This window comes from Telmatherina bonti, assembly GCF_933228915.1.
Source record: "Telmatherina bonti genome assembly, chromosome: 3".
Taxonomy (NCBI): domain Eukaryota; kingdom Metazoa; phylum Chordata; class Actinopteri; order Atheriniformes; family Telmatherinidae; genus Telmatherina; species Telmatherina bonti.
In genome coordinates, this window is record NC_136621.1 from 12,232,940 (window position 1) to 12,256,657 (window position 23,718).

The 23,718-nt window shown below is 41.7% G+C and overlaps 1 protein-coding gene across 1 annotated transcript; it reads left to right on the plus strand.

Annotated features, from left to right (window-relative positions):
* Positions 1 to 916: 916 nt before the first annotated feature.
* card14 (caspase recruitment domain family, member 14) lies at positions 917 to 23,164 on the plus strand (the record flags this gene model as incomplete). Its single annotated transcript, XM_079262313.1, has 20 exons — positions 917 to 1,130; positions 1,485 to 1,622; positions 1,726 to 2,051; positions 4,574 to 4,732; positions 4,816 to 4,935; positions 5,169 to 5,294; positions 8,985 to 9,134; positions 9,234 to 9,356; positions 9,566 to 9,666; positions 10,158 to 10,213; positions 13,479 to 13,548; positions 13,934 to 14,150; positions 14,226 to 14,352; positions 16,929 to 17,169; positions 17,270 to 17,333; positions 17,425 to 17,542; positions 18,460 to 18,624; positions 19,214 to 19,332; positions 20,944 to 21,059; positions 22,957 to 23,164. The coding sequence occupies 20 exons, from the start codon at positions 917 to 919 to the stop codon at positions 23,162 to 23,164; spliced, it is 2,958 nt and encodes a 985-aa protein (XP_079118439.1).
* Positions 23,165 to 23,718: the final 554 nt, after the last annotated feature.

Below are 23,718 nucleotides of genomic sequence, written 5' to 3' on the forward strand. Positions count from 1 at the left end.
AGAAGACTAAAACCACATCTTTGTACATTGACCAACTTTTTCTGACCCAGACAAGCTATTTAAAACAGTTTTATGTTGAATCTTATGTTATCATTACCACATGCATGGTTGTCACAGCTAAAACACAAATATTTTTTTATGTTTCCTGCTGCTGGTAAACTCACTAATTAAATTCTTTACACCTATGTATCATTTACAGTAGGTCGTCTGGGCAGCTTAGCTTTGTTTGCAAATACACTTTATGATACAGCAGACTATAAATACACACGTAAGAGCCATACGTTAGACAACAATAACCAGAGACCCTTTGACCTTCCTGTCCAGAAGATTATTTCCTTCTCCAGAAGAGGACTTTGCACTTCAGTGCCCTGTGTTTGCTCCGTGTTTGCTTCCGTCTGCGGTGTTACATGTATGTTTGCTTTGCTGTGATTAGGAATTATTACGCTGAACATAAGTGTCATCTGTTGTTTCTGAGACTCTTCATTTCTGCTACAGGCAGCAGTTACTGACTCTACAAACATTCTGGTTTCACTCATTCAGAAATCAGAGCAGAGTTTATAGTGACTGAAGACACCATGAATTTGCTTTTCAGAGCAAACAGGAGCGACTAAGCTGTAGAGAGTGTGAATGAAGGAGGCGTACAGTACGAGTTGCTGGCTTGAATGACGGCTTGTGAGTGTTTGTGTGTGCCAATATTGTCTCACAGGTTTTTTTTTTCACACTCTCGCAGCACAAACACAGATGCATGCTTTTCAATTAACACCCACTGGGCGTGGAAAGAGCTTTTTTTTGTAATAGTTCCTTCTTTACTTCCTCCACTCAGTCGGCTGGTCTGCTGCAGTGCAACCGTGTGTGTTCGCTCCAGCAGCTCCTGCTGTGTTTCACCAGCAGTTATTACCCTTCAAACACACTCAGGATGGCGGAGGAGTGTGTTCCTGAGGGTCTCAACCTGAAGGAGATGGGCGAGGAGGAAATGTGGGAGCTGATTAACGACAACCGGCACAGGATCTGTTTAGGGGTACGGCCGGGCATCTTGATCCCGTACCTGCGACAAGCCAAAGTTCTCACAGAGATGGACGAGGACGAGATCCTCTCCTGCCACAACCTCACCAACCGCTCCATGAGAACCAGTAAGTAAGAATTAAACCAATTCAGATACTATATTAATCTAATTAATTATATTAATTAATTAAAAGGAGTCATTTGATGTGTTTATGTGTGTTTTGTTATCTGTAAATGTTCATATTTTTGTTGACTGATGCATGCATTGCCAAGAAAAAGAGGGAAATTCCAGCAACAGACCCTGCTAAGAACTAATATTTGTTTATAAAAGCATCAGGAAGCTTCGATACTCGACTTATAAACACGTTCATAAATGAAAGGCTTATTTACATCTTGATATTTGCATGGCGTTGAGGTCATTCAAGTTCATGGCTGGAATGAGAAGTAAAAAAAACAACATGTTTCTACTTTGCTGTTTTCAGGCTACATGGTGGATCTCCTGAGGACCCAGGGAAGGAATGGAGCTATAGCACTGATGGAGAGCCTGATGATCCATTACCCAGTCCTCTACACACAAGTTACCGGACGCAAGCCCAGCACAGAACCCTCAAGATTCAGTGGTCGGTGACCTGAAAGTTTTCCTGAATTTTCAGGGATTTTTTAAAAAAAATAAAATCTTTTTTCTAGTTGCAACTCATCTGTGTCACATTGCTGTTTTCACAGGCCTGATTAAGTACTCCGAGCTGACTGAGTATCTCATAAGAGCCGTTACGGGGATGCAGAAGGAGCTGCAGGAGGCTCGCAATGAGGCTGTCAGACTGAGCGGTCGCTGCGCCTCCCTTGAGTCAGAGCTGGGACAGATCATGGAGCAGGAGGAGAAGTCTAGATGCCTTCTGTCGGACAACGAGCGCATGCAGAGACACCTTGGTTCTTTGCAACGTGACATCACCAAGCTGAAGGATGAGAAGTGTGACTTGTACATCCGCTACACAGCATCCATCGAGGAGAAATCTGCCATGAACCAGCGGCTCCATGACCTCAACCTGCAGGTCGGTGACGGTCATCATGAAGTTCTGAATATTAAGAATTAAAAAAAAAAAAAAAGATAGATCTTCAAACTTCTTGTTCTTGTCTTTAAAAACCTGCCGACCCCATGAAAGATGCACAGTGGTGATAGTCAAGACTTTCAACTCAAATGAGTAGAAAGTAGAACTTTGTACAACAAAAACTTTCAGGAATTTGACTGAACAAACAGGAAAGATGTGTAGGAATCCTCTCCCAGCACTGACTTCCAACTTTTCTCTTTAAAGAGCTTTAAAGTTACATTGTGTAAAGTATAAATGAGCAGTCACTGTTAGACCTGCAGCAGTCAGACTGATGCTAAGCTAGTAGCTCCACTAAGCAGCAAACTGTCTCCATCTAAATCAATATAAATCTATTAAAAATCAGTTGATAGCCAATTATATGTTTAATTTTTAGTGGGTTTTTTTAGCATCTGCTAGATTATTTACTTTGATTTTAGTTTTATTTTCTTCTAGAAAGATTGCCTTGTTGCTGCATGTCATTGCAGCATGCGCCATGTCTGATCTCACCCCTGAACAGCCTGGAAAACTAAAAATACCTGCTTTTTCTGAAATCTTTGGCGTCCATTGCTAACAAACATCTCAGAGACAATTCCTGACAGACTCAGCTGATCAGAAACAGATGATTTGTTATTACAACTAAAATGATCACTTAATGTATAAAATTAAGCAAAGTGTGTAAAAGCAAACAACAAATGATGTTTTTCATCAACAATTATTCATTCAAGTTGATCCTGCATTGGATGGCTTTAATCAGTCCTAACTTTTATCCCTAACCCTAACCCCAAACACCCACTTTGAGCTATTTCACATGTTTTTACCATCAGTTTTCCATCATTCTTGGCTTTTTAACATTTCAGAGTCATCGCTTCTGCTGGTATCTGAACTTTTAGATCCTTTTCATAAAATATAAACGGTGTGGACAGACAAAAACAATCACTTTTGGCAATTTGATGCTACATAAATGCTGCACTGTAATCATGGGTATGGCAGTGTTGATGTAGAACAGCATGTAGAAGCACATCACATGCTGCATTCATTTACAATTTGGTATAAGGTCACCCAAGTAAAAGCCACTTTGTTCTAAATATGTGTGGGAATGTGTTCATGCAGCCATGGTGTATCAGGCAAATTTTACTGACAGCTAATACCAGAGGTAAGGAAATGAACTGTTCATAAGTACGTCAAACAACTCAACGTCAAGGTTAAAGTCGAACAGAACAAAAACAAGAAAACATTAATTATAAACTACATTACCCAGAATTCAGCTCAAACACTGACTCTTTAATCATTAATGTTAACTACGATATGCTTTTGTCCCAATTCGATTCTGATTTTTTTGGGTGCCGATTCCATTTAAATTGCAATTCTCACAATTCTTCGATATTGCTGATTTTTGTAGTTTAAAAACAAAATAAATGGATAAAACTTTTTTTTTTTTTTTTTTTTTGCTCGTCATTTTTCTTCATTTCAATGAGGAAAAAACAACACAGTAGCCAGACCATCATTCTGCTGCTATAATGCCCAAGAAGACAAGTAAAAAGATAAAGAAAACAATAAAAATGGCAAAAAACTTATAATGGATTATTTTTATTTATTTCAATTCAACTTTATTTGGATAGCGCCGCTTCACAACAATGTTGTCACAGAGCACTTTACATACACGAATCAACATACACATCATTTCGAGCCATTTCATACATATCCTATAATAGAAACCAACTGATTGCATCAAGTCATGAATTCGATCCAATCCCCCATCCTGAGCATGCACACGGCGACAGTGGGAAGGAAAAAACTCCCCTTTAACGGGAAGAAAACCTCCAGCAGAACCCGGCTCAGAGAGGGCAGCCATCTGCCTCGACTGGTTGGGGTGGAGACGACAGGAAAGACGGAACAACATGTACAACTGCACTTAATCAGGATATTTGGGAGAGAAAAAAAAAAAAAAAAGATTTTTTAACAAAAAATCGATTTTAAAATTGTGAAGGGAAAAAAATCCAGATTTTCGATTTTTCGATTTTTCAATTCGATTTTCCCAACCCTCATGTTAACATGATAAATGACAGGATGCTGTGGATGGCAGAAATGACATATTAATGATGACCAGCTGGAGTCCTGCTGCGATGTCATTGGTTGTCCGAAGGCAGCAGAGCTGATTCAGTTTAGCTTCAGCCTCATTTATTCTTCTCTCTCCGTAAAACCTTTATGTTCATATCAGGACCCATGCAAGTTCAAATGAAATGTCTTCAAACTCAGATCCTCTTTTCAAGCAGTTTGTCACAAGGTTCACAGCTTTGTGGACGTGTTAGAATTTGATCATGACTCCACCCGCCTTATGACTTGTGAAGTGAAACTTTGCATGTGTGTGAAAGCTGTGATAGTTCGCGAGAAGCGTTGAAGTATCGTGTGATCGTCTCAAAACTGTGATTGTGAGCCAGTTTAGAATCAACACGTTTGCATCAGCATCATTTGTTTTGCGTTTGCAGGTATACCAGCTGCAGACTGAGCTCCAGAGTGCTCAGATGGAAAACAACTTCCAAAAGCAGCGCTCGCTCAGGTGTGTTTCTGCTCCGGAAACGCCATGCCTGCAGGAAGAGGTCAGGAACCTGCGCTGCCAGCTGGCCAAGGCAGAAAAGCTGGACCCGGTGAGAGGATTTACACATGTGGAACAAGGGAAAAACAAACAAACAAAAGATAAAAAGCTGATTATGTTTGCTCGTGTGTTCAGGCTTGTCGGGACATCCTGGCTCAGGACCTCGCCGAGGCCATAGACAGTCAGGTGGAGCTTGCAGAGCAGCTCAAGTTTTCCAGGGAAGAGAACGAAAAGCTGCTCAGAGACAAGCAAGAGGTACGATGTGTTCATTTTCAATGTGGAAAAGATCCTTTTCACAATCCCATAACTACCCAAGAGAAGCATCCAACCAAAGCTTTGTGTCAGTGACGTCCAAACGTCTCGCATGGAGATGTTCATGATTTATTTACCACGACGAAACAGAAGACACTTTAAGCATGAGGTTGAATTCATGCAGCTCCACGTTGTAGCCCGAAAACAAGATGGAGTGATGAGTGTGTTTTTGTCAGCTCTTGGAGCAGAAGGAGCGCCTGAGCCTTCAGGTGGAGCAGCTGACACTGGACTGTAAGATGCACCAGCAGAAGAGCACCATGATCCAGAACCAGATCCGAGAGCTGCAGGCGGAGCGAGACCAGGTCAGGAACTTCCTGCTACTCCTGTCTGTCACTCAGCTTCTGCGCCGTGTTTATGCCTCCTGCTGAAAAGAGAACTGTCAAATATCTGTTAACCACAAGCCAGCTTTCCACATATTTTCTGTGGAAAAAAGGTTGTTTGCAGAACTGATTTGTATTTTTTAAAGTGAAAAGCACACATTTCCCCTAACATTACTTTCTTAGACCTTTATTTCCTTTCTGAGTAAAGGCCACTGATGAATCATTTCCACCTTCTTCTGTTTTAAACCATCTTCCGCAGCTGTTTCCACATCAGTCCCATCTTCTGAACCAGTTCCTCTGCATTCCTCCTCCATGTGTTTCCAGGCCATCCTCTGCCTTTTTGCTCTCTGTGCTCCGTGATACGGCCTGCTTGATTATTACCTCATTGTTTCTCCTCAGCTCCATCTCCACTGCTTCTTATTTTGTGTGTTCCTGCCAAAAAGGCAAAGTTGTTCATTTTGTTCAGCCAGAAGGTGCTGAGGATGCATCTCAGGCTGCAGCTGATGAAAGCTGAGGAAAGACTGCAGCCTCATTGGTCGTTTCAGAGAGAGATGTTCAGAGTGATGCGCTGACACGAAAGAAACAAGGCTCTTCCCTTTCCGCTTGACTAGATCATGGCACAAATAACACACAATTACATTAAAATAATACCAAATTTATTCATAAAGCACATTCAAAAACAGCCCATGCTGATCAAAGTGCTTCACTAAACAGAAAATACTGATAAAATTATAACACTATCATAAAAATAGAAAAGTAAAACTTACAATGATTAAGCGATAAAACCTACTGATAGAATAGCAATGGAATAAAATGCAAGTAAAAATAATAAAAAATGCAAAATATGAAATAACATAAAAAGCCAAGGTGTAACCCTAAAAGTTAGTTTAAACGAGGAAAGGCCAAGGAAAAAAAATGACCTTTCAGTCTGGACTTGAATAGATCTACAGACTGACCTGACAGACAGATGAAAGACTGTTCAAAGTCTGGGTGCAGACGCAGAGAAGGCTCTGTCCCCCCCAGTCTTCAGTTTGGCTTTCGGAGCAGCCAAGAAGAGCTGATCGGCTGAAATCAGGACTCTGGGAGGGGTATGAGTCTGCAATCCGTAAGATAAGATGGTCCCATGGAGTTTAAACCCCTAAGAACAATCAGTAAAAGCTTAAAATTAGCTCGAAAGGCAACGGGAAGCCAACGGGGGGGGGGGGGGGGGGGAACAGAACTGGGGTGATGGACTCACGTCTATCACGTCACCACAACACCTGCATCTGGTAAAGTCTGACAGAACAACTGCAGGAACCCAACTTTACAATTCCTACTGCTGGAAACAGCTGCAGCAAAATGAAAGCATCAAAATCCAAAGTTATGCAGATCAACTGTAAGAATTCCCCCCTGTTGTCACCGGGACCAGACATTGGAAGAGGTCTACAAGTTCACACACCTGGGAAGAGTCATAACTGTGGAAGGCAGGACAGAGGAGGATGAGAGAAGCAAGATTAACCTTTAACAAGTTAAAACGTCCCCCAACACTACCCATGTGTTTCGTCAAAGTCAAGTCAACTCTAACACCTGATTGTCCCGGTGTGGTTTTTAACACTGTTACGCTTTTTCTTCCGAGAAGAATTACACAGATCGTCCACCTGCACTTCAGAAACTGTCATGTGGAATCTAGCTGCAACCTGCTCGTCTGGAGTCAGGCAGAAAGCAGAGACACAGGAATGAGAATTATTTGGCGGTTTCTGGCGTTGATAACATCAGCTTGTTCTCACTGCTGATGTGTGACAGAAGGAAGGGACAGTGCTACTCTCCCAAACACATAACCGACATGACATAATACATGACCACAATTCCTTCGACAAAAACTCAGCCAAATGCAGAAGTATGTCTTTATTTCCTTCCGTAGGAATTAAAGACAAAATAAGACTTTATTGTCCACTTGCATGGAAACTTGTGTCAACAATCATTACAGAAGAGTCCAGAGTCACACAACACAAAAACAAAGCATCATGGGTAAAATATCTGTAATACATAAAATCCATGAAAACACCTTGAAGGTGTGTCCTTGTCCATCCACTAAAAGCTCACAGATAAAACACAATGTGATGCTACTGGCTGAGCCGTGTGCAGAAGCAGAGAAAATCTCCCAAAGTTCAGTAGTTCTTCTAGCCAGGAAGCCAAGTAGCAGCCAGCTGCAGCTCCTGACTGAGCTCCTCTTTAAGAGGAGTCAGTTTGCTGCTCTGCAGCTTCCAGGTGTGTATCAACACAGCGCCAAGGAGGAAAGACATCAGCAGTGATCTTAGAGAAGCAAATACTGTTTCCCATCAACCTGGAGAGGGCTACAAGTTAATTCCCAAACAATCTGGAGTCAGTCATTGTACAGTAAAACTCACTTGCCAGTCTTCCCAGGAGTGGACATCTCTGCGAGATGATCCAAAGGTCGGTCCATGCGATGCTTGGAGAAGCTGCACAAACCAGCAGCTGCATCTCAGGATCTCAGTTGCCATGTTACACGTTGAAGTTCAGGACAGTAGAGTTAGAAGAAGTCTGAACAAGTATGAGATGTTTGGAAGGGTTAAAAAGAAGAGTGTGGGTTTGCAAAGCTGCAACTTGTGGATCTTCTGACAGATCAGGGCAAAGTGGAAATGTTTGGTCAGAAAGGAGCATATCTGTGGAAAAATTAAAAGCAGATGGTCAGCGCAAAGACCAAGTGTAAAGCACAGCGGTGGAGCGCGGATGATTCAGCCTTGCAGTCACGGAGTGGACCATGAACTCCTCTGCAAACCAAATTAAGCTGGCGTCTCACATGAAGCCGTCTGTCTGACAAAGCAGAATGACTGAAAAGGAAAGAATGAAGGTGTTGCAATGATCAAAAGTCCAGAGCTCAACCTGACTGAAAGTGTGACAGCTGTGCATAAAAACACCACAAAGCTCGACTAAGTGAAGCAGAGGACGTCAGAAACGCTGCTTATTTCACACAGTAACTTCATGTCATTGTTACTGAAGCTTCTTCCATCACATCGTATGAAAGCATGGACGGACTTTCCACACACTGCTTCTGCAGTTCAGCAAAACAAATAACAACAGTGTTTTATGTCCCGCGTTGCTCTTCAGCTGAGGTTGTATTTAAATTTCAAACAATTTTACGACCTGATAAGGATTAAAAGATTTTCTTCCTGTTGGTATCCTGAGATATAAAACATCTGGATGGAAACAGATGTTGTTATATGTGTATGCAACCAGAGTTTATTTTATATGTTGGAATACTTTCAGACAGTAAATGTTGTTTTCTTTTGTTCTTGTGTTTTCTAATCAAACATCACATCTTACAATCTTGGATGCACGACTGAAAATCTTTTTCTGTTCCAAGTTTCTATTATCTATTGTTCTGTTGTTCACAAGTGTGTTGCAACTCAGAAAGTGTTTTTTTCCACACTTTGTCAGCATCCTTGTTTCCACACACCTTGATGACAGCTTGTGTTTACACTGATACTTTTTATTCAGACGATGTCACATTCAATTGTGTCCACATTTCAAGGTGCAGGCGGAGCAGTTGTCACACTTTCTGCGTGAGTCATGAATCTGATCTGACTGTGTGTGTACTGTAACAATGAAGGTGTGTCAGCCTGCAGGCAGTGTTGTGTTGCAGATAAACATGGATTTTCTCTGAACTTGAAGGCGTACGTGTCCAGAGACGAGGCTCAGGCCACGATCGCCCGCATCCTGGCTGAGAAGGACGCCCTGTGGAGTCAGCTGGTGGAGCTCCAGGAGAAGGTGTTCAGCCTGCAGGCCAAGCGCAGCCCCAGAGAACAACGCCAGAGCTCTGATGTACAGTTTTTCCTCATCTCACACACATCAGCATAAACATAAACGTAATTCATGGAGGGAAAAACAGAGTTAATGCCTCGTTCTGTGTTTGTGTTGAAGGTGAAGGAGGACAGCTGGGAGAAGCTGAGCTCCAGCTGTCAGGAGTTCCTCCTCCCAGCCAGACGGAGACTTTGTCGCATGGATGCCCTCAATCCAGTCTCGTTTCGTTCCTGCGGTCCAGAGGTGACTGACTGATGACATGATGCAGCTTAGAAACACTGACAAGTTCAGACTAAATCCACCTGATTTTCACATTAAATATGATCTGAGAAAAAAATAACTAAACCGAAATAACTATTAATAACGCAGCAGTTCCTTCATTATGAACTGATTTTCGATTTCTTCTCGACTGAGAACGTCTAAATTTACTTTGATGTTTTTTGCACATCCAGTGTGAAGAAGCGGGAACAAGCAGCGTCCGGTCCAGATTCGCACAGCCCCCCAGTCCCGAGTCGCTACGCCGACGGGAGGAGCTTTTATATGCGGACGACAGGTGTGTTTCCGCGTTTATGTGCAGCGTCTGTCACTCTGTTTCTAAACCTTCCACTTCAGTTCCACCTGAAAACGTCGTGTTCGTGTCTTTTTTCCCCTTCGCTACATGATTCCTGTCTGCTGCTGTAACGGGAAAATCTGGCACATTAATGATTTATTCAGACGGAGAGGTAGCATGTCTGAGTGTGATGAAGGGTAAATGATAAAACACAGAAATGTGCCTGTAGGAGGTCTTAATCCACACGTCCTTCAGCAATTCCTCAGGTTTTTCTTGAATAATTCAGTTCCTTAGTTTTTGTATTAAAGCCAAAAGGAGCGTTTAAGTGTTGACATAAAAAAAACTCCACATCGTCATTAGAAGGCTGTAATCCCCTCATCCAACCAGTTTGTGGTGGGATCTCTTTTCACTTCCTCATAAAAGTACACTCAGGTAGTTTTACAAATGTCGCTGCAGTGTTCATATAAGTATGTTGTTCTGGTTTCCTGTTCCAGCCTGGAAGCAGCAGAGACGGATACTCTCCTGGACGACTTCGTGCTCCTCTCTGATGGTACGTACAGAAAACAGAAAGTTTTTCCAGAGTATGTTTGTTCCTGTGTAGTGTTTGCTACATTCCCGTGGTGTACTCTGACTTTCATTATCTATTGCTGAAAACTGGATTCATGCCAGAGCTGTAAAGTGACACATTAACTCTGAGGTATTATTTCCTTTGAATCTGAAGCTTGATGCCAAATGACCACACAGCCTCTCTTTTGTTTAGTGGAGACTGAAGACAGACAGACATCCAAGCTTTGTTCCTCTCGTGGCTGCAGCTCTGATGGGTAAGATGTCAACACAAACCGTTTTAAATTACAGCTTAGCTTTACTTGTGGAAATGCTGGAGGAAATGAAGAGACAGCAGAAGTGCACCGGCAGATTTATAAAACATTGTCATAGAAAAATGAATCAGGTCCATGCGATAAAAGTAAAATACTAAAGAAATACTTGTTTCTGTGCATAAGGAGAATAAAAATACACAGTTAGTAAGTAGAGAGAGTGCAGCAGCTCTTGCTAACAGAAGTTTCTAACTTCCTCTAAAGCAGAGGTGTCAAACTCCAGTCCTCGAGGGCCGAAATCCTGCAGGTTTTTGTTGTCTCCGTGCTCCAACACACCTGACCGAAGTTCATAAATACATTTACAAGTAGCTGCTGGATCCATTTGATTTGAATCAGCCGTGTTGGTGGAGGGAAACAACAAAAACCTGCCGGGTACCGGCCCTGGAGGACTGGAGTTTGACGCCCCTGCGGGGCTTCGAGGTGTATCCTGACACTTCATGTCCATCCGGCTCCTTGTCCTGCAGTTTGAAACATGGACTGAATCTGAGGAAAGTGCATAGTTGCAGTCAGCACAAGCGTTCTACACATAGCATGTAACAACTAACCAGTAATTCCCATCCCAGTATGGTGCTGGACGATAAAGGGCGAGCTTTGAAATGGGCCTGATGACAAAGGAGACACTTCTGACTTCTAAAATAATACTCCACCAATCCAAATCTGTCAGAAATAATTTCCTGCTAACCAGTGCTTCAAGTGGAACAAAATAAGTGGTGGTACTCCCTTAATGACTTTCTGTCCATTTGTCATGCAAATATGGGACAAAAACATGGCTGATACTTACATGCAGATCTATAAATTGATCTATAGATTAATAGTTTTATAGCACAGAAATGACAAAAAACAAACACAACAAGTTCTAAATCAAATCCATATTTGCCAAATTCAAAGTCTCATGGAGACACTTTTATGAACTTCAAGCCTCATTGCTGGACATTAGAAATAACACTGAAAAGTAAATACATAAACTTAAAGTTCATTAACCCTTTCATGCATGAATTAATAATAAAAACAATGCAACTTTTTTCACGTTTGTAAAAAAAAAAAAACCCACGGAATTGGTTTATTTACAAAAATACCCTCCTCATTCATGAATATGCAAGAAAAAAGCTTGTAAATAGGTGCCCACTACAGGACCACTATGCATGAAAGGGTTAAAAACATCAAAAGTTCTACATTTAGACTTATTTATCTTATTACCAGGCTAATTTAACAGTGCATTACTATTCCACTTTTTCTATGTGAAATGTGTTTTTCCCAGCATTAGGCCTGGTCCATGCAACTTAGCAATATTATCTTATCTTTAATCTAGAAATAATCTTCAAAAACTCAAATTACTGAGCAGCAACACACTTAGTCTGCAGCATCTGACCTTCATTGTCTGGTGTAGTAAATGACTGTTAAGTAGTGCTACTGTCATCACTCAACTCTGCTCCAGGTTGTAACATTACAGTCGCAATAGTTTTTTCTCCACCTTTCCTCTCATTCAAAGCACGTCCACCTCAATATAACGTGAAATGTGGCTGCACGTTATGGGCTACAGCAAGCGTTCTGTGTCTAAACCGGTCTTAACAATACATTTCTTTTGAGGCGACTTTTTCAATTTTTTTTAATTAAAATCAACAAATATAAGTTGTAATATGTGGTGTAGTCGTATCGTAGGAGGGTTTACTGGTTGCTGAAGAAAGCTGGTAAAAGTCCCGGTGTGCACTACGCTGTAAAAAATAGTCCCGGTACGCAAAGGGATCAAATTTAAAAGTGCTGGTACTGCGTACCGCTGCATACCGGCCCACTTAAAGCACTGCTTCTAACACCATAGCTGAGCTAAAACATTGCCTGGTGAGTTGTGAAGCAAGTCTTTCAACAAAGTCCTTCATGTTTTTCTTCCATCAAGCTAGATTCACTCAAGAACATTTGTCAGAGTTCTTATAGAAAAACTGGCACCTTGGTAGGGATTAAATCTAGAGTTGGAAGGTGTGGAAAGGTGTGTACATTCATATTATCTGAACAGGGTTCATAACTTAATTTGGATCTATTCTTAGATCAAGTTTAACTTCACCCTAAAATAACTGATCACATGGTATATTTGCAAAAATAAACCAGGCTGGTTTAAGAGGGAGGAAATCTCCTGGCACAACATAAGCCTTTTTTTTTCCACTGGATTAAACTGAATTTGATTTATGTTTTGTTTGCTGCAAAGTCATACAAAAAGAGTCAGCAACAAAAGGACGAAACCAACAGAGCTGGTTCATTGGAGCAGTACCTGCAGATTGGAAAAAGTCATGCAGGGAACACAACGTCAGCAGCTGCAGGATACAAATACATCTTGTGGTAAAGTTTTTACAGCCCGGCTCAGAGGCCGCAACAAAAAGGGACCATTTTACCACAAAAATGAACTTCATTAAAGAAACATAAGTAAAACATCTTAAAAGCTATAAAGTAATGAAGGTAGTGCATGGATGCATAGTAATGTTCACTAAACTATAAGGTGCAACTTCTGCACAGAACCAGGTGATCTCCCAGCCAAAGCCTGGTAGACACACTGAGCTCAGGCTGGTGGAATTCTTTAGGAGTGGCAGAACATACTGGGCCCAGGTGTGGCTCATGCCACCGATGAGGACGCTCCCTGTTAACAGTTCCACAGAAAGTAGTGGTGGTGGGGAGGGTTGGGAGGTCACAAAATGTGTGCAACTGTCCAACCTTATTCTGTGTGATTTGTCAGTCGGCTTTATCAGGTTTGTGGGGATGTGCACGAGTCTAGCGAAGACATTTATTTACTAAATACTGACCTGAGCAACATAACAAGGCTCACATAAGAAAAAAAACCAAGTATTTACATTATTTACCTCATTCAGCTTCTTAGCTAAAGTGTATGTGGAAGTAATTAATCTCCATTGTGTCATTTGAAGCACTAGAAGTGTGTGATGCTGTGTTTTTCTGCAGAAATCCTGCCCTGCGACTGCATTTGCTTGTTTCTGTCTATATTTGTTATGACTGTCGCTGCCTCTGAGCGGTATATTAATAGTTTTTTAAAGGGACGGTGCATATTAATATCAAATGTAAATATGAAAGATTATTTTTAAAAAAATCCTTTTCATCTCTTTATCAGGCAAGTGACTATTTTTGATCCCTTTGTTTTCTTTCATTAAACAGAAAACAATTTTTTTTTAAAAAAAAGGAAAAAAAAAGAAACAACAGAACAGAGGTCTTGGTACAAACCAGAAGGACAATTTTAGGTTAAAATGTCTAATTTCAAGGTGTTTCATTGAGTGCCCTATAAAGGGATAATACCTGAGAAAGAACTTTAATGAAATCTATAAAATGGTGGACTTTTTGATAATTCAGATGTTTACTGAAACACTTAAATCCTCTCCTCATCTCCTCCTGCGGTGTTTCAGCCTCCTGAAGACCCCCGGCCCACTGTTTCTGGTGCGATCTCGCCCAAAAGCTATTCGGGTAAATGGCCGCATTTTCAGCATCTCCTTCAGTGGCGAGGCGCTGCTCAGCCAGCTAACAGTCGTCGGGGGCAACAAGACTGGAGTGTTTGTGCACCAGGTGACCGAAGGCAGCGCTGCCCACGCCATCGGCATCAGCGCCGGAGCGCAGATTGTGGAGGTTGGTGCCGGTGTGATAGGCCAGTAACACATGCAGCAACCAGCGGTGGTTGTAAAGGCGCTTCTCTTCATGCAGGTGAAGTACCAGCAAAACCAGAGAGCTCTGAAGATGGTGCTGGAGGACTCCACTTTGGAGGAAGCAAAGTGGGCTCTCAGCCAGGTTACAGGTTTCTGTCACCTGTCGCTCCGGCCCAGGCAAACCGGTACAGTCATGTTTACCTTTACACTGATTCATATAGCAGATGGTTTTCTCTGAAGGGAATTTAGATAAAAGGGTCACGAGAAACCCTGCAGCAAACACTTAGTTTAGTGTAGTGTAGTTTAGTGTAGTTTAGCTTAGCTTAGCTTAGCGTAGTTTAGGGTAGTGTAGTTAAATGTAGTGTGGTTTAGTTTAGCTTAGCTTAACGTAGCTTAGGGTTGTGTAGTTAAATGTAGTGTGGTTTAGTTTAGCTTAGCTTAGCGTAGCTTAGGGTTGTGTAGTTAAATGTAGTGTAGTGTAGTTAAATGTAGTGTGGTTTAGTTTAGCTTAGCTTAACGTAGCTTAGGGTTGTGTAGTTAAATGTAGTGTGGTTTAGTTTAGCTTAGCTTAGCGTAGCTTAGGGTTGTGTAGTTAAATGTAGTGTGGTTTAGTTTAGCTTAGCTTAGGGTAGTGTAGTTAAATGTAGTGTAGTGTAGTTAAATGTAGTGTAGTGTAGTTAAATGTAGTGTAGTGTAGGTAAATGTAGTGTAGTGTAGTTAAATGTAGTGTGGTTTAGTTTAATTTTTCAGACATTATAAAGTTACATAAGAAACAAAAATATTCGGTACAAGCATAACACTGTATAGTGAATGAAAAGGATTATCCAATGGGCATTGTGGGCACAGGCCCAGGAGCCCACGCCCACTTGGGGTCCATGTGGGACCCATGTGGGGCTCATGTAGGGCATACACCAGTCGTTTGGACATAAAAGCCAGGTAGTTACACCACAGTGTCTGGTGCTAATTGTACCACTGGCAGAGAGATGTTAGAAATGTAATTTTACAGTGCATCATTCACAATTTTCACAAAGTTGCGCTGAAGAAGGGGGGGCCGTGAGACATTCTGGGCCCAGGGGCCTGTGCACTTTTAATACAGCCCTGAGATGAAGCGTAATTCTTAAAGTAAATACATCTTAACGGTCTTGTTACTCAACCACTTAATGTCTTGGCCCTGTCGCTCTGTTTTCTGGCACCCCTTTAAGGCTTTTAACTTGAGGTTTTGGAGCATTCGCAGAGTTGATGATTTCAGCTGGTATGAAGTCTCAGGAAGCAGACCTCCAGATTAGAGGGATTACTAGCTGCCAAGTGAGGCATTTGCTGTATTACATGAGGAAGTGACAACAGTCTAATGTTGATAAACCTGCTCTGTATCTGAAATGTCTTTGTTTTGCATCACATAATGATTTAATCTGAGATTAAATTCTCTCTTAAGACCAAAAGCATGAAATATCCTATTGTCATTATAAGCATTTTACTGTCTTTATTGTCAGTAAAACTCAGTTATCAACCTTTTTCATCATCAGGCCAATTTTTCCTCATTTCTAAAATGGCACTCAAAATAAATAAAATATATCTTCTAGGGCTGAGACGAAATGCGTTTGTCCCGATTCGATTCGATTCCGATTTTTCTGGGTGCAGTTATCGATCCTCCCAACCCTTATCTCAGGTCTTTTCATTGAACATGAGAACAGATGTTTCTACACTTTTAGTTGCTGACCTCCTCTCCATCTTACTACTCTCACATTTTCACAGTTTTGTTTTTGTGTAGCGTTGTTTATTTTTTATGGTACAACAAATGGCACTGGCTGAATGTCATCCTGTCATGAAGGATGTGGTAGATAAGTTGAAAGTAAACAGCTGAAGAAATCGCCTTCAGGACAGCAGTTTGAAAACACTATTCAGACCCATCGACCATATATGAAAGATGGACGGAGCCTCCGACGGTAAAAGTGAAGCCTATGTGTGCGTAAAACTGCAGTTCCCCCTTCATCCACTACGGGCTGGCTGCAAAACAGAGTAAATCCCCATAGACTCCCATGTTAAAAAGACCAACTTCATTTCATGGGAGAAATAAACATGTTTACAGCCTGGTTCAAAAATACATTTTTAGTTAATAGGTCAGGTTTAGATTCATAACAACTGTGGGGGGAGTGAATTTTTTTCTAACTCACCCATTTGTAAGTAATTAAATCTCAAAGTTTGGCATATTTAGGGGTGTGTCCTTTTGATTGACAGGTACCAGATTTCCCGCTTCAAGTAAGAAGAACGCAGAACAACCGCGGAATTTAGCCGGTTAACAACGTCACTCAGCTTTAGCCTGCTTACCTCCATTAGCTGGTTAGCTCCCGTTATCTCGGGGTTAGCTCGGTTAGCTCTTAGCTCCAGAAAGCTCAGACTTCGCTCGATGTCTATCATCCCTCTCAGCTCCACCTCTTTGCCCCTGCCAAGATGGTAACGGTAGGAACCGCCCACCAATCTTCAATTCAGCTCTTCAGAAACCTATGGGTGATGTCACGGAGGCTACGTCCATCTTTTTATATACAGTCTATGATCAGACCTCATGCTCGTATGTTAAAGCACTGAGCAGCATCTTTGTAAACATGACAGCATGCCCGGTTGTAAACTGTAGCATCTGAAATGCAGGGTTGAGCTGACATGATGGGAAACAGGGTCATGATGCGAAACAGCTGACAGCTCTGCACATCAGTGTGTGTTCACGACGGTGCTGCAGTGCATTTACTGTCCTTTTTTGTCCATTCAGACTACGAGGCACTGCTGCAGCAGCTGCAGAACAACAAGATATCCTCTGGAGACTCCTTCTATGTCCGTGTCAATTTATCCCTCCCCGCCGGTGCTGGTGGAACCTTGGCTGTGACCTGCAACGACATCCTGCATGTCACCAACACGCGACCAGCTGGCACTGAAGACCTGTGGCACGCCAGCCACGTTCACCCCTGCCAGCTGCTAGACCTGCAGAGCGGAACTGTACCCAATTATTACAGGTCTGTACACAGATGTAAAACACGTAGTGAGACACGAAGCGGCAAAGTAATGGAGGCTGAATCAGAACTCGCAATACTAACCAAGTATCTGATGTTGCAGGGCGCAGCGGCTTTTGATTCGAGCGATTGAAGATATGAGCTTTAAAATAAAGAAGTGTCAAAAGGTGAGAATCATTTCCATGGTCATCCTGCAGTGGTCTGATCCAAAAGCTCAATGTGCTGAGTCATGTCTAGCGTTTTCCTCCCTTCCACCAGGCTGGACGTGAGGTGGCCCAGAGTGAAGAGAAGGCGGTGAGGATTGTCAGCACAGGCCGACAAGGACGGAACCCCATGTGGGTCAGCGTGGAGGACGAGCCCAAGAGCACAGAGCCAGGTACAAAAACACACAGCTGCAAAAGTCTCATGCTTTACTTTACTGCTGTACAGCAGATTTTCAATGTTTCCCTGCTCCAACACACCTGGCTTCCATTAAATGAATCGCTGCCAGAATTCTGCAATGGTATGGGCCGAGCTTGCAGTGCACAGACTCTTGTGCAGGATGCTAGTTTAGCGTCGGTCCCAGAGCTGGTACGCAGAATCGATAACATGGAGAAGATGTCTGCTAGGATCGGTGGAAATTGACCCCCCCATTCGGCTGTTTGGAGCTGCCAGCCTGAGACCTGCTATGGACTCAAGGCCAAGGGCAAATTGTTTTCCTCGACTGGAACCCAAACAACAATCATATCTGGATTCGGCTTCCCAGTGGCTTTGGACCGGTGCAACCCCCCCTGAGAACAGAAGAAGAGATGTTCATAAGAGGCTCTGTCCCCCTCCTCAACCACCCCCAGTCCCCTCCCACATGACTCATCACCTCCCAGGACTTTGTGTGTCTTGTTTGACTTTGTGCTTAAGAGGTTTTTTTTTTTTCTCTGTCTCTCCAGACTGCGTCATCTTGTGGCGCGGAGTTACATGACCTTTATTTTCCTCGACCCCCCTATGATCTTAATGTATCTCTGTTCTTATCTGTTATAAGGCGGCGCCGTGAAACTGGCTGCGGGGCCTAAGCTTCAGTTTCGTTCTGAAATTCTTTTCTTGTGATTGATGTTACATGTCTGTATGTCAAACCTTGGACGAGCTGGCTTGAACCTTGAATTTCCCCTCGGGGATGAATAAAGTATCTTTCATTTGATTTGATTTGATTGTGGCCCTCGAAAACCAGAGCTGGGCACCCCTGCTTTATTGCTTCTTAAATCTGCTGTAGCTTCAAAAGTTCTTTAAAAATAATACTCATATCTGCTCTCTCATCTGTAGGTGATGCATCCCCATCCAAATGTTGTGTCACACTCATGCCCTATACGCTGGTCACCCCCCACTACCCACCCATCTGCAGGCCGGTGCTGCTGCTGCCCTCCGTCCTGGGACGCATCCTGGACAAGAAGCTGGCAGACTGGCAGGGCTTCCAGCTCTGCAAACCCGGTAGGAAACACTCATACACACACATCCTGATTCATTTTTAGACTGAACACGTGACATTTTACGAGCCCGCTCGCTGATACATGCCTTCCTGTATGTCCCACTGCGTGCTGTAATGGAAGTGTGTTTTGCAAGCTCAGTAAACATCCAGTCTGTACAATGCTGAATATTTTATGGCGTTGTCTGTTGCTGTAAATCAGGAAGGAAATAAACTATTTAAATAAATAGTTATAAAATCAGGAGGGTTATAAAGCCTAAAAATGGGCCGGTGTTCCCTGCACCGATAAGATAAAATAGAAGTTTATTGACCTTTGTGGGAAAGTTTGGTTATTACAACAACAAAGGAGAACATTTAGGGAAAAAACACAGGTTATACAGAACAAAATCACATGATGCATGTTTCAGATGATACAGATAATGACTGAGTGAGTTTCATTTATTTTTTTATCCTAGATTTTATTGATTTCTATTGAAAAGTGTTTAATTTCAAATTGTGGAGTGTTTGTTATTTTATTGTTCAGCACTTTCGGCGCTTTACCATACAAACACAGTTAACTTGAATGTTCTTCTCTCGTGTTGCTCTCCTCTGCAGAGGTGTTGAGTGCCAGCGAACATGCAGACCGGCTGCAGAGGGCCGAGATCCTGGAGGAGAGTGAGACTGGGGGAAACAGCTGCTACACCCTGCAGAGTGTTGAGAATGTCATGCGGAAGGTCAGAAAATTTTATGTAATATTCAATCCTATGTTTACACCCTTTAAAAAAAAGTCTTTTTTTTTTTTTTTTTAACCAATAAATGTTATATATAAGCAGAATTACAAGATAGGATTTGTAATGTTGTGAAGAAATGCATGAAAATATGAGTCATTGTGCTTTAGAAGCGTTTTTGCAGTGTTACATGCACTCATTTTATTAGGTACAACTAATCAGTTGCTCGTGAACACAAATAATGGCAACAAGTTAATGCATTTAGTCATGCAACCATGTTCGAAAGAACTCTCTGAAGTTTAGACATCATCACAATAATGAAAGGGTTTTTTAGTGGCTTTGAATGTGGCTACAGAGTTTTTCACACACAGCCATCTCTAGGGTTGGATGGTCTGAAAAGAGAAAATATCCACTGAGCAGCAGCTGTCTCGACCAAAAACGTCTTGTTGGCGAAATGATAAGAAGCCACCAGGAAGTTAAATAAGCGCTTGCTCTAACCAAGGTATGCAGCATCTCTGAACACACAACACGCCCCACCTGAACTCAGATGGGCTACAACAGCAGAGGACCCCACCTGGTGCCACTCCTGTGAGCTAAGACCAGAAACTAAGAATAAGACACACAGACTCACCAAAGCGGGAGAAGAGAAAATGGGAAGACATTGCTGGTCTGATGAGTCTCCATTTCAGCTTCACATTCAGATGGGAGGGTCAGAATAAGGTGGGAACATCATGAAAACATGAATCCATCCTGACTTGGATCAACACGAAATTAAATAAAATCATGTCAGTCAATAGGAAAATTTTAAAAAATGATAAAAGATGAGATAATTAAACGTTATAAGGCAAATAAGGTTTTTTTTTTTTTTAAAGCATTATATGTTGAATTCCTTTTTTTTTTTTCTCCCCAAAATAAATAAATAAAAAAAACAAACAAACAAACAAACAAAAAAAACCTTCAGGCAGCCGGTGGTGAAATGGTATGGGAGACATATTCTTGATCCACTTTGGGACCCCTTAATACCAGCTGAGCATAGTTTAAACACCGCAGACTATCTCGTATTGTTACTGACCATCTCCATCCCAACCGCAGTGCAGCGTCTGCATCCAGCAGGATGATGCACCATGTCACAAAGCTCAGATAATCTCCGGCTGCTTTCTTGGACATAAAAATAAGTTCACTGGACTCCAGCGGCCTCCACAGTCACCAGGTCTCAGTCCAGTTTGGCGATGTGGTGGAGCGGGAGATTTAGCAGCAACTGTGTGATCCTTCATGTCAATGTGGAGGAAAATCTCTGAACCGTTTCCAACACCTTGTTTAATCACGACACCAAGAATTAAGGCAGCTCTGGAGGCGAAAGGGGTCCAGCTCAGGAGCAGATGATGATGTGCATTTAAAGTCAAATTTATTTGCCAGATGTCACAACATAGATCCAGTTGCTTTTGGATTTTGTGTGAAATCCAGAAATGAGCATTAAATTGCATCCTGATGTTTACAGTACTCATGTAAAATATTCCCACTTTTGTCTCATCAGGTTAAACTTTATTCTTTAAAATTATTAAATCATTCTGCTTTGAAAATCAAACAAACTCACCTCTCCTGTTCCTCATCTTCCAGGGGATCCACTGCGTGTTGCCGTTGGGCCTGGACTGCGTGCGTCGGCTACGCCGCTTTGACATCTTCCCCATCATCATCTTCATCAGTCAGTCTGCACGTAGTGCACGGAAACTGAGGTAAGTTTGCCTTTCTCACTCTTTGAAACCTCATGTTTCTGATTTCTTATTCATAAAGAATCTACACAGGTATGATGTCTAATAAAATCCACTTTATTTACCCTGTCAGTCAAAAGTTTGTTCACATTTTCCCATCAGGTTTACCGGAAAACGTGTCCAAACTTGTGACTGGTACTGTGTGTAGCCCATTAATAAAGCAGTACCACCATTTACATACATAGAAAACATGAAAACATTCTACACTCAGCCAGATTCTGCACATCGAAAGATATTCAAGGCTTAAAACAAAAATACATTAAAAGTAGAAGACCAGAATAAAAACGATTGACAATGAAACACTTTACCACAAGATAAGACAACATGCAGCACCAGGAGTCAAAAGGTGTGATGTGAAGCCTCCAGAGTCGGGGCCAAGTTGACACGGGTGGGCGGTTTGGTGCCAGAAATAAGAAAGCTCATATCTGATTTAGGAAGAACAAATAATAATGTGTTGTGATATTGTAATTATGAATATTTTCTTAAAGATTTAATTACTTGCTGTATTTTTGTGCTGCAGGAAAACAGAATATTCTGTCTGATCTGTCTGCTGTCTGTTCTTTGCTATCTGATTTTTTTTATTTTTTATTATTCATTTGTTTCAGGAAAAAGAATAGATTAAAAATAGTTTTAATACCAGAGTTAAATAATAAAGTATGTTAAGTCTATACCTATCCTTTTTATTTCTCCCATTTTTCTTAATAATTATTAATTATTGACTAAAACACAGACGCTGCTTTAGAAATCTCTGGAACTTTTGTGACCTGAAATAAAATCTGGCTGAAAGTAAGTAGGAAAAAGTTTCTGCTCAGCTCGTTCACATGATCTGAATTAAATGCTTCATTCAGCAAACTAACCAACATTAACCCTTTAATATCATATGAACTATATTTGTCAATGTCAGCTTTATTTATATAACACATTTTAAAAAGCCAACGACCGGCCAAAATACTTTACAGCAAAATATAAACATCAAATAAAGCACATACATACACACACATGTATAGACTAAAAGAACTCTAAGATAATCAGTAACAATAAAAGAATAAATAACCATAAAAAACAACTCTGCTCAGCCGAAGGATAGGGTAAACAGGTGGGTCTTTAGACGAGTTTTAAAAATTTAAAGGCTATTTGCAGACCGTACATCCAGGGTAACAAGTTCCATAAAGTGGGACCCACAACTGCAAAAGCTCGGTCCGCTCTAGATGTCATTAAGGATCTGGGAAAGTCCAAAACCATCAGGTCAGCTGATCTAAGAGCTCTAGACGGCTGATGAATGTTAACTTGGTCTGATAAATACTGTGATTTTGATACATACACTTTCTGAGACTTTTTACATCACTTAATGGTAAAAACTTTGTCGTACACAAAGTCCTGCACGTCTTCTGCTGGATCCAGTAATTACACGATAACGCATTACAATCATTTTGACATATAACACTGTAATAAATGGTAAATAGAAATAAAATAATAATTATTTTGTACAGTTTTGGTAAATGTCAAAATAAAGACAAAAAAAAAAACCAACTGCTTTGTCCTCCATTTCTTCTTGTGATCTTAGATGTTACTTGAGCAACTTTAAGCACAAACTGCTGGGTATTTTTCTGTAATTATTTCATTTATTCTTCCTGAGAAAAAGTCTAGGTGGAACTTAGACTCCTTTAAGTGTTGGGTTTGATCTGGTAGGAACTGTGGTCATTGTTAAAAGGGTTCTTTGTGATGGGTGGAGATGAGCTGCTGGGCGGCGGTCTGCGCTCTCCGTGGGCTTTTTTTGGTGCACTGCTCTGACGTTCTGATCCTGTCGCAGATAGAAACAATCATTTGGATTTTTTTCTCTTACTTTCTCCATCACTTCCAGGTCAAAGCTGCAGCATCACGGCCAGTCAGAGGAGCAGCTGCTGGCGTGTTCGCGGAGCGAAGAGCCGCTGCTGGACAAGCTGCCGTGTCTGTATCACAGCATGGCTCCGGACTCCTGGTGCGACCAGACCTCCCTGCTGACCAGCCTGCGCACCGTCATCTGGGAGGAGCAGAGGAAGATCGTGTGGGTGGAGCCGGATCTGTGGTGAAGCGGTGCCGTGAAAAACTGAGGACATGTTTCTTGTGTGAATAAGCTGCACATGATGTTTCTGTAAACATGAGTATGTATCTGTGATACTTGGTAGCTGCAGTGCAGAGCTCTGATGCTGCATTTCTCAGAGGTATTTGTTTATAACAAAAGTGTGCGTTGTGTCTTCTGAAGACATTTTTTCATGACTGTTGTAGAGCATTAAAGCCCCACAAACAAAATTTTTTTTTTTTTTAACATGTAATCAGAGGTGGCAACTCCTGGTCCAGAAAGTAAAAGTCCTGTCCGGCAGCTGTTCCGACCAATCACCAAACAAGTCTATTTGCCAGGTAAACGAGCCTGTTAGTGAAAACAATTCTTCTAAATGTACAGGTAGATCCAAAAACATGGCAGGACTTTTACTTTCTGGACCAAAAATTGCCGCTTCTGCGTGTAATCAAAGCATCTTTCAGTCCAATGTTGGATTTTATGGATCTAAAACAGGATTCTTTTAACAGATGTAAAAGCTACAATGAGATGTGGGTTCATAATAAATGTTACAATAATTCAACTTTG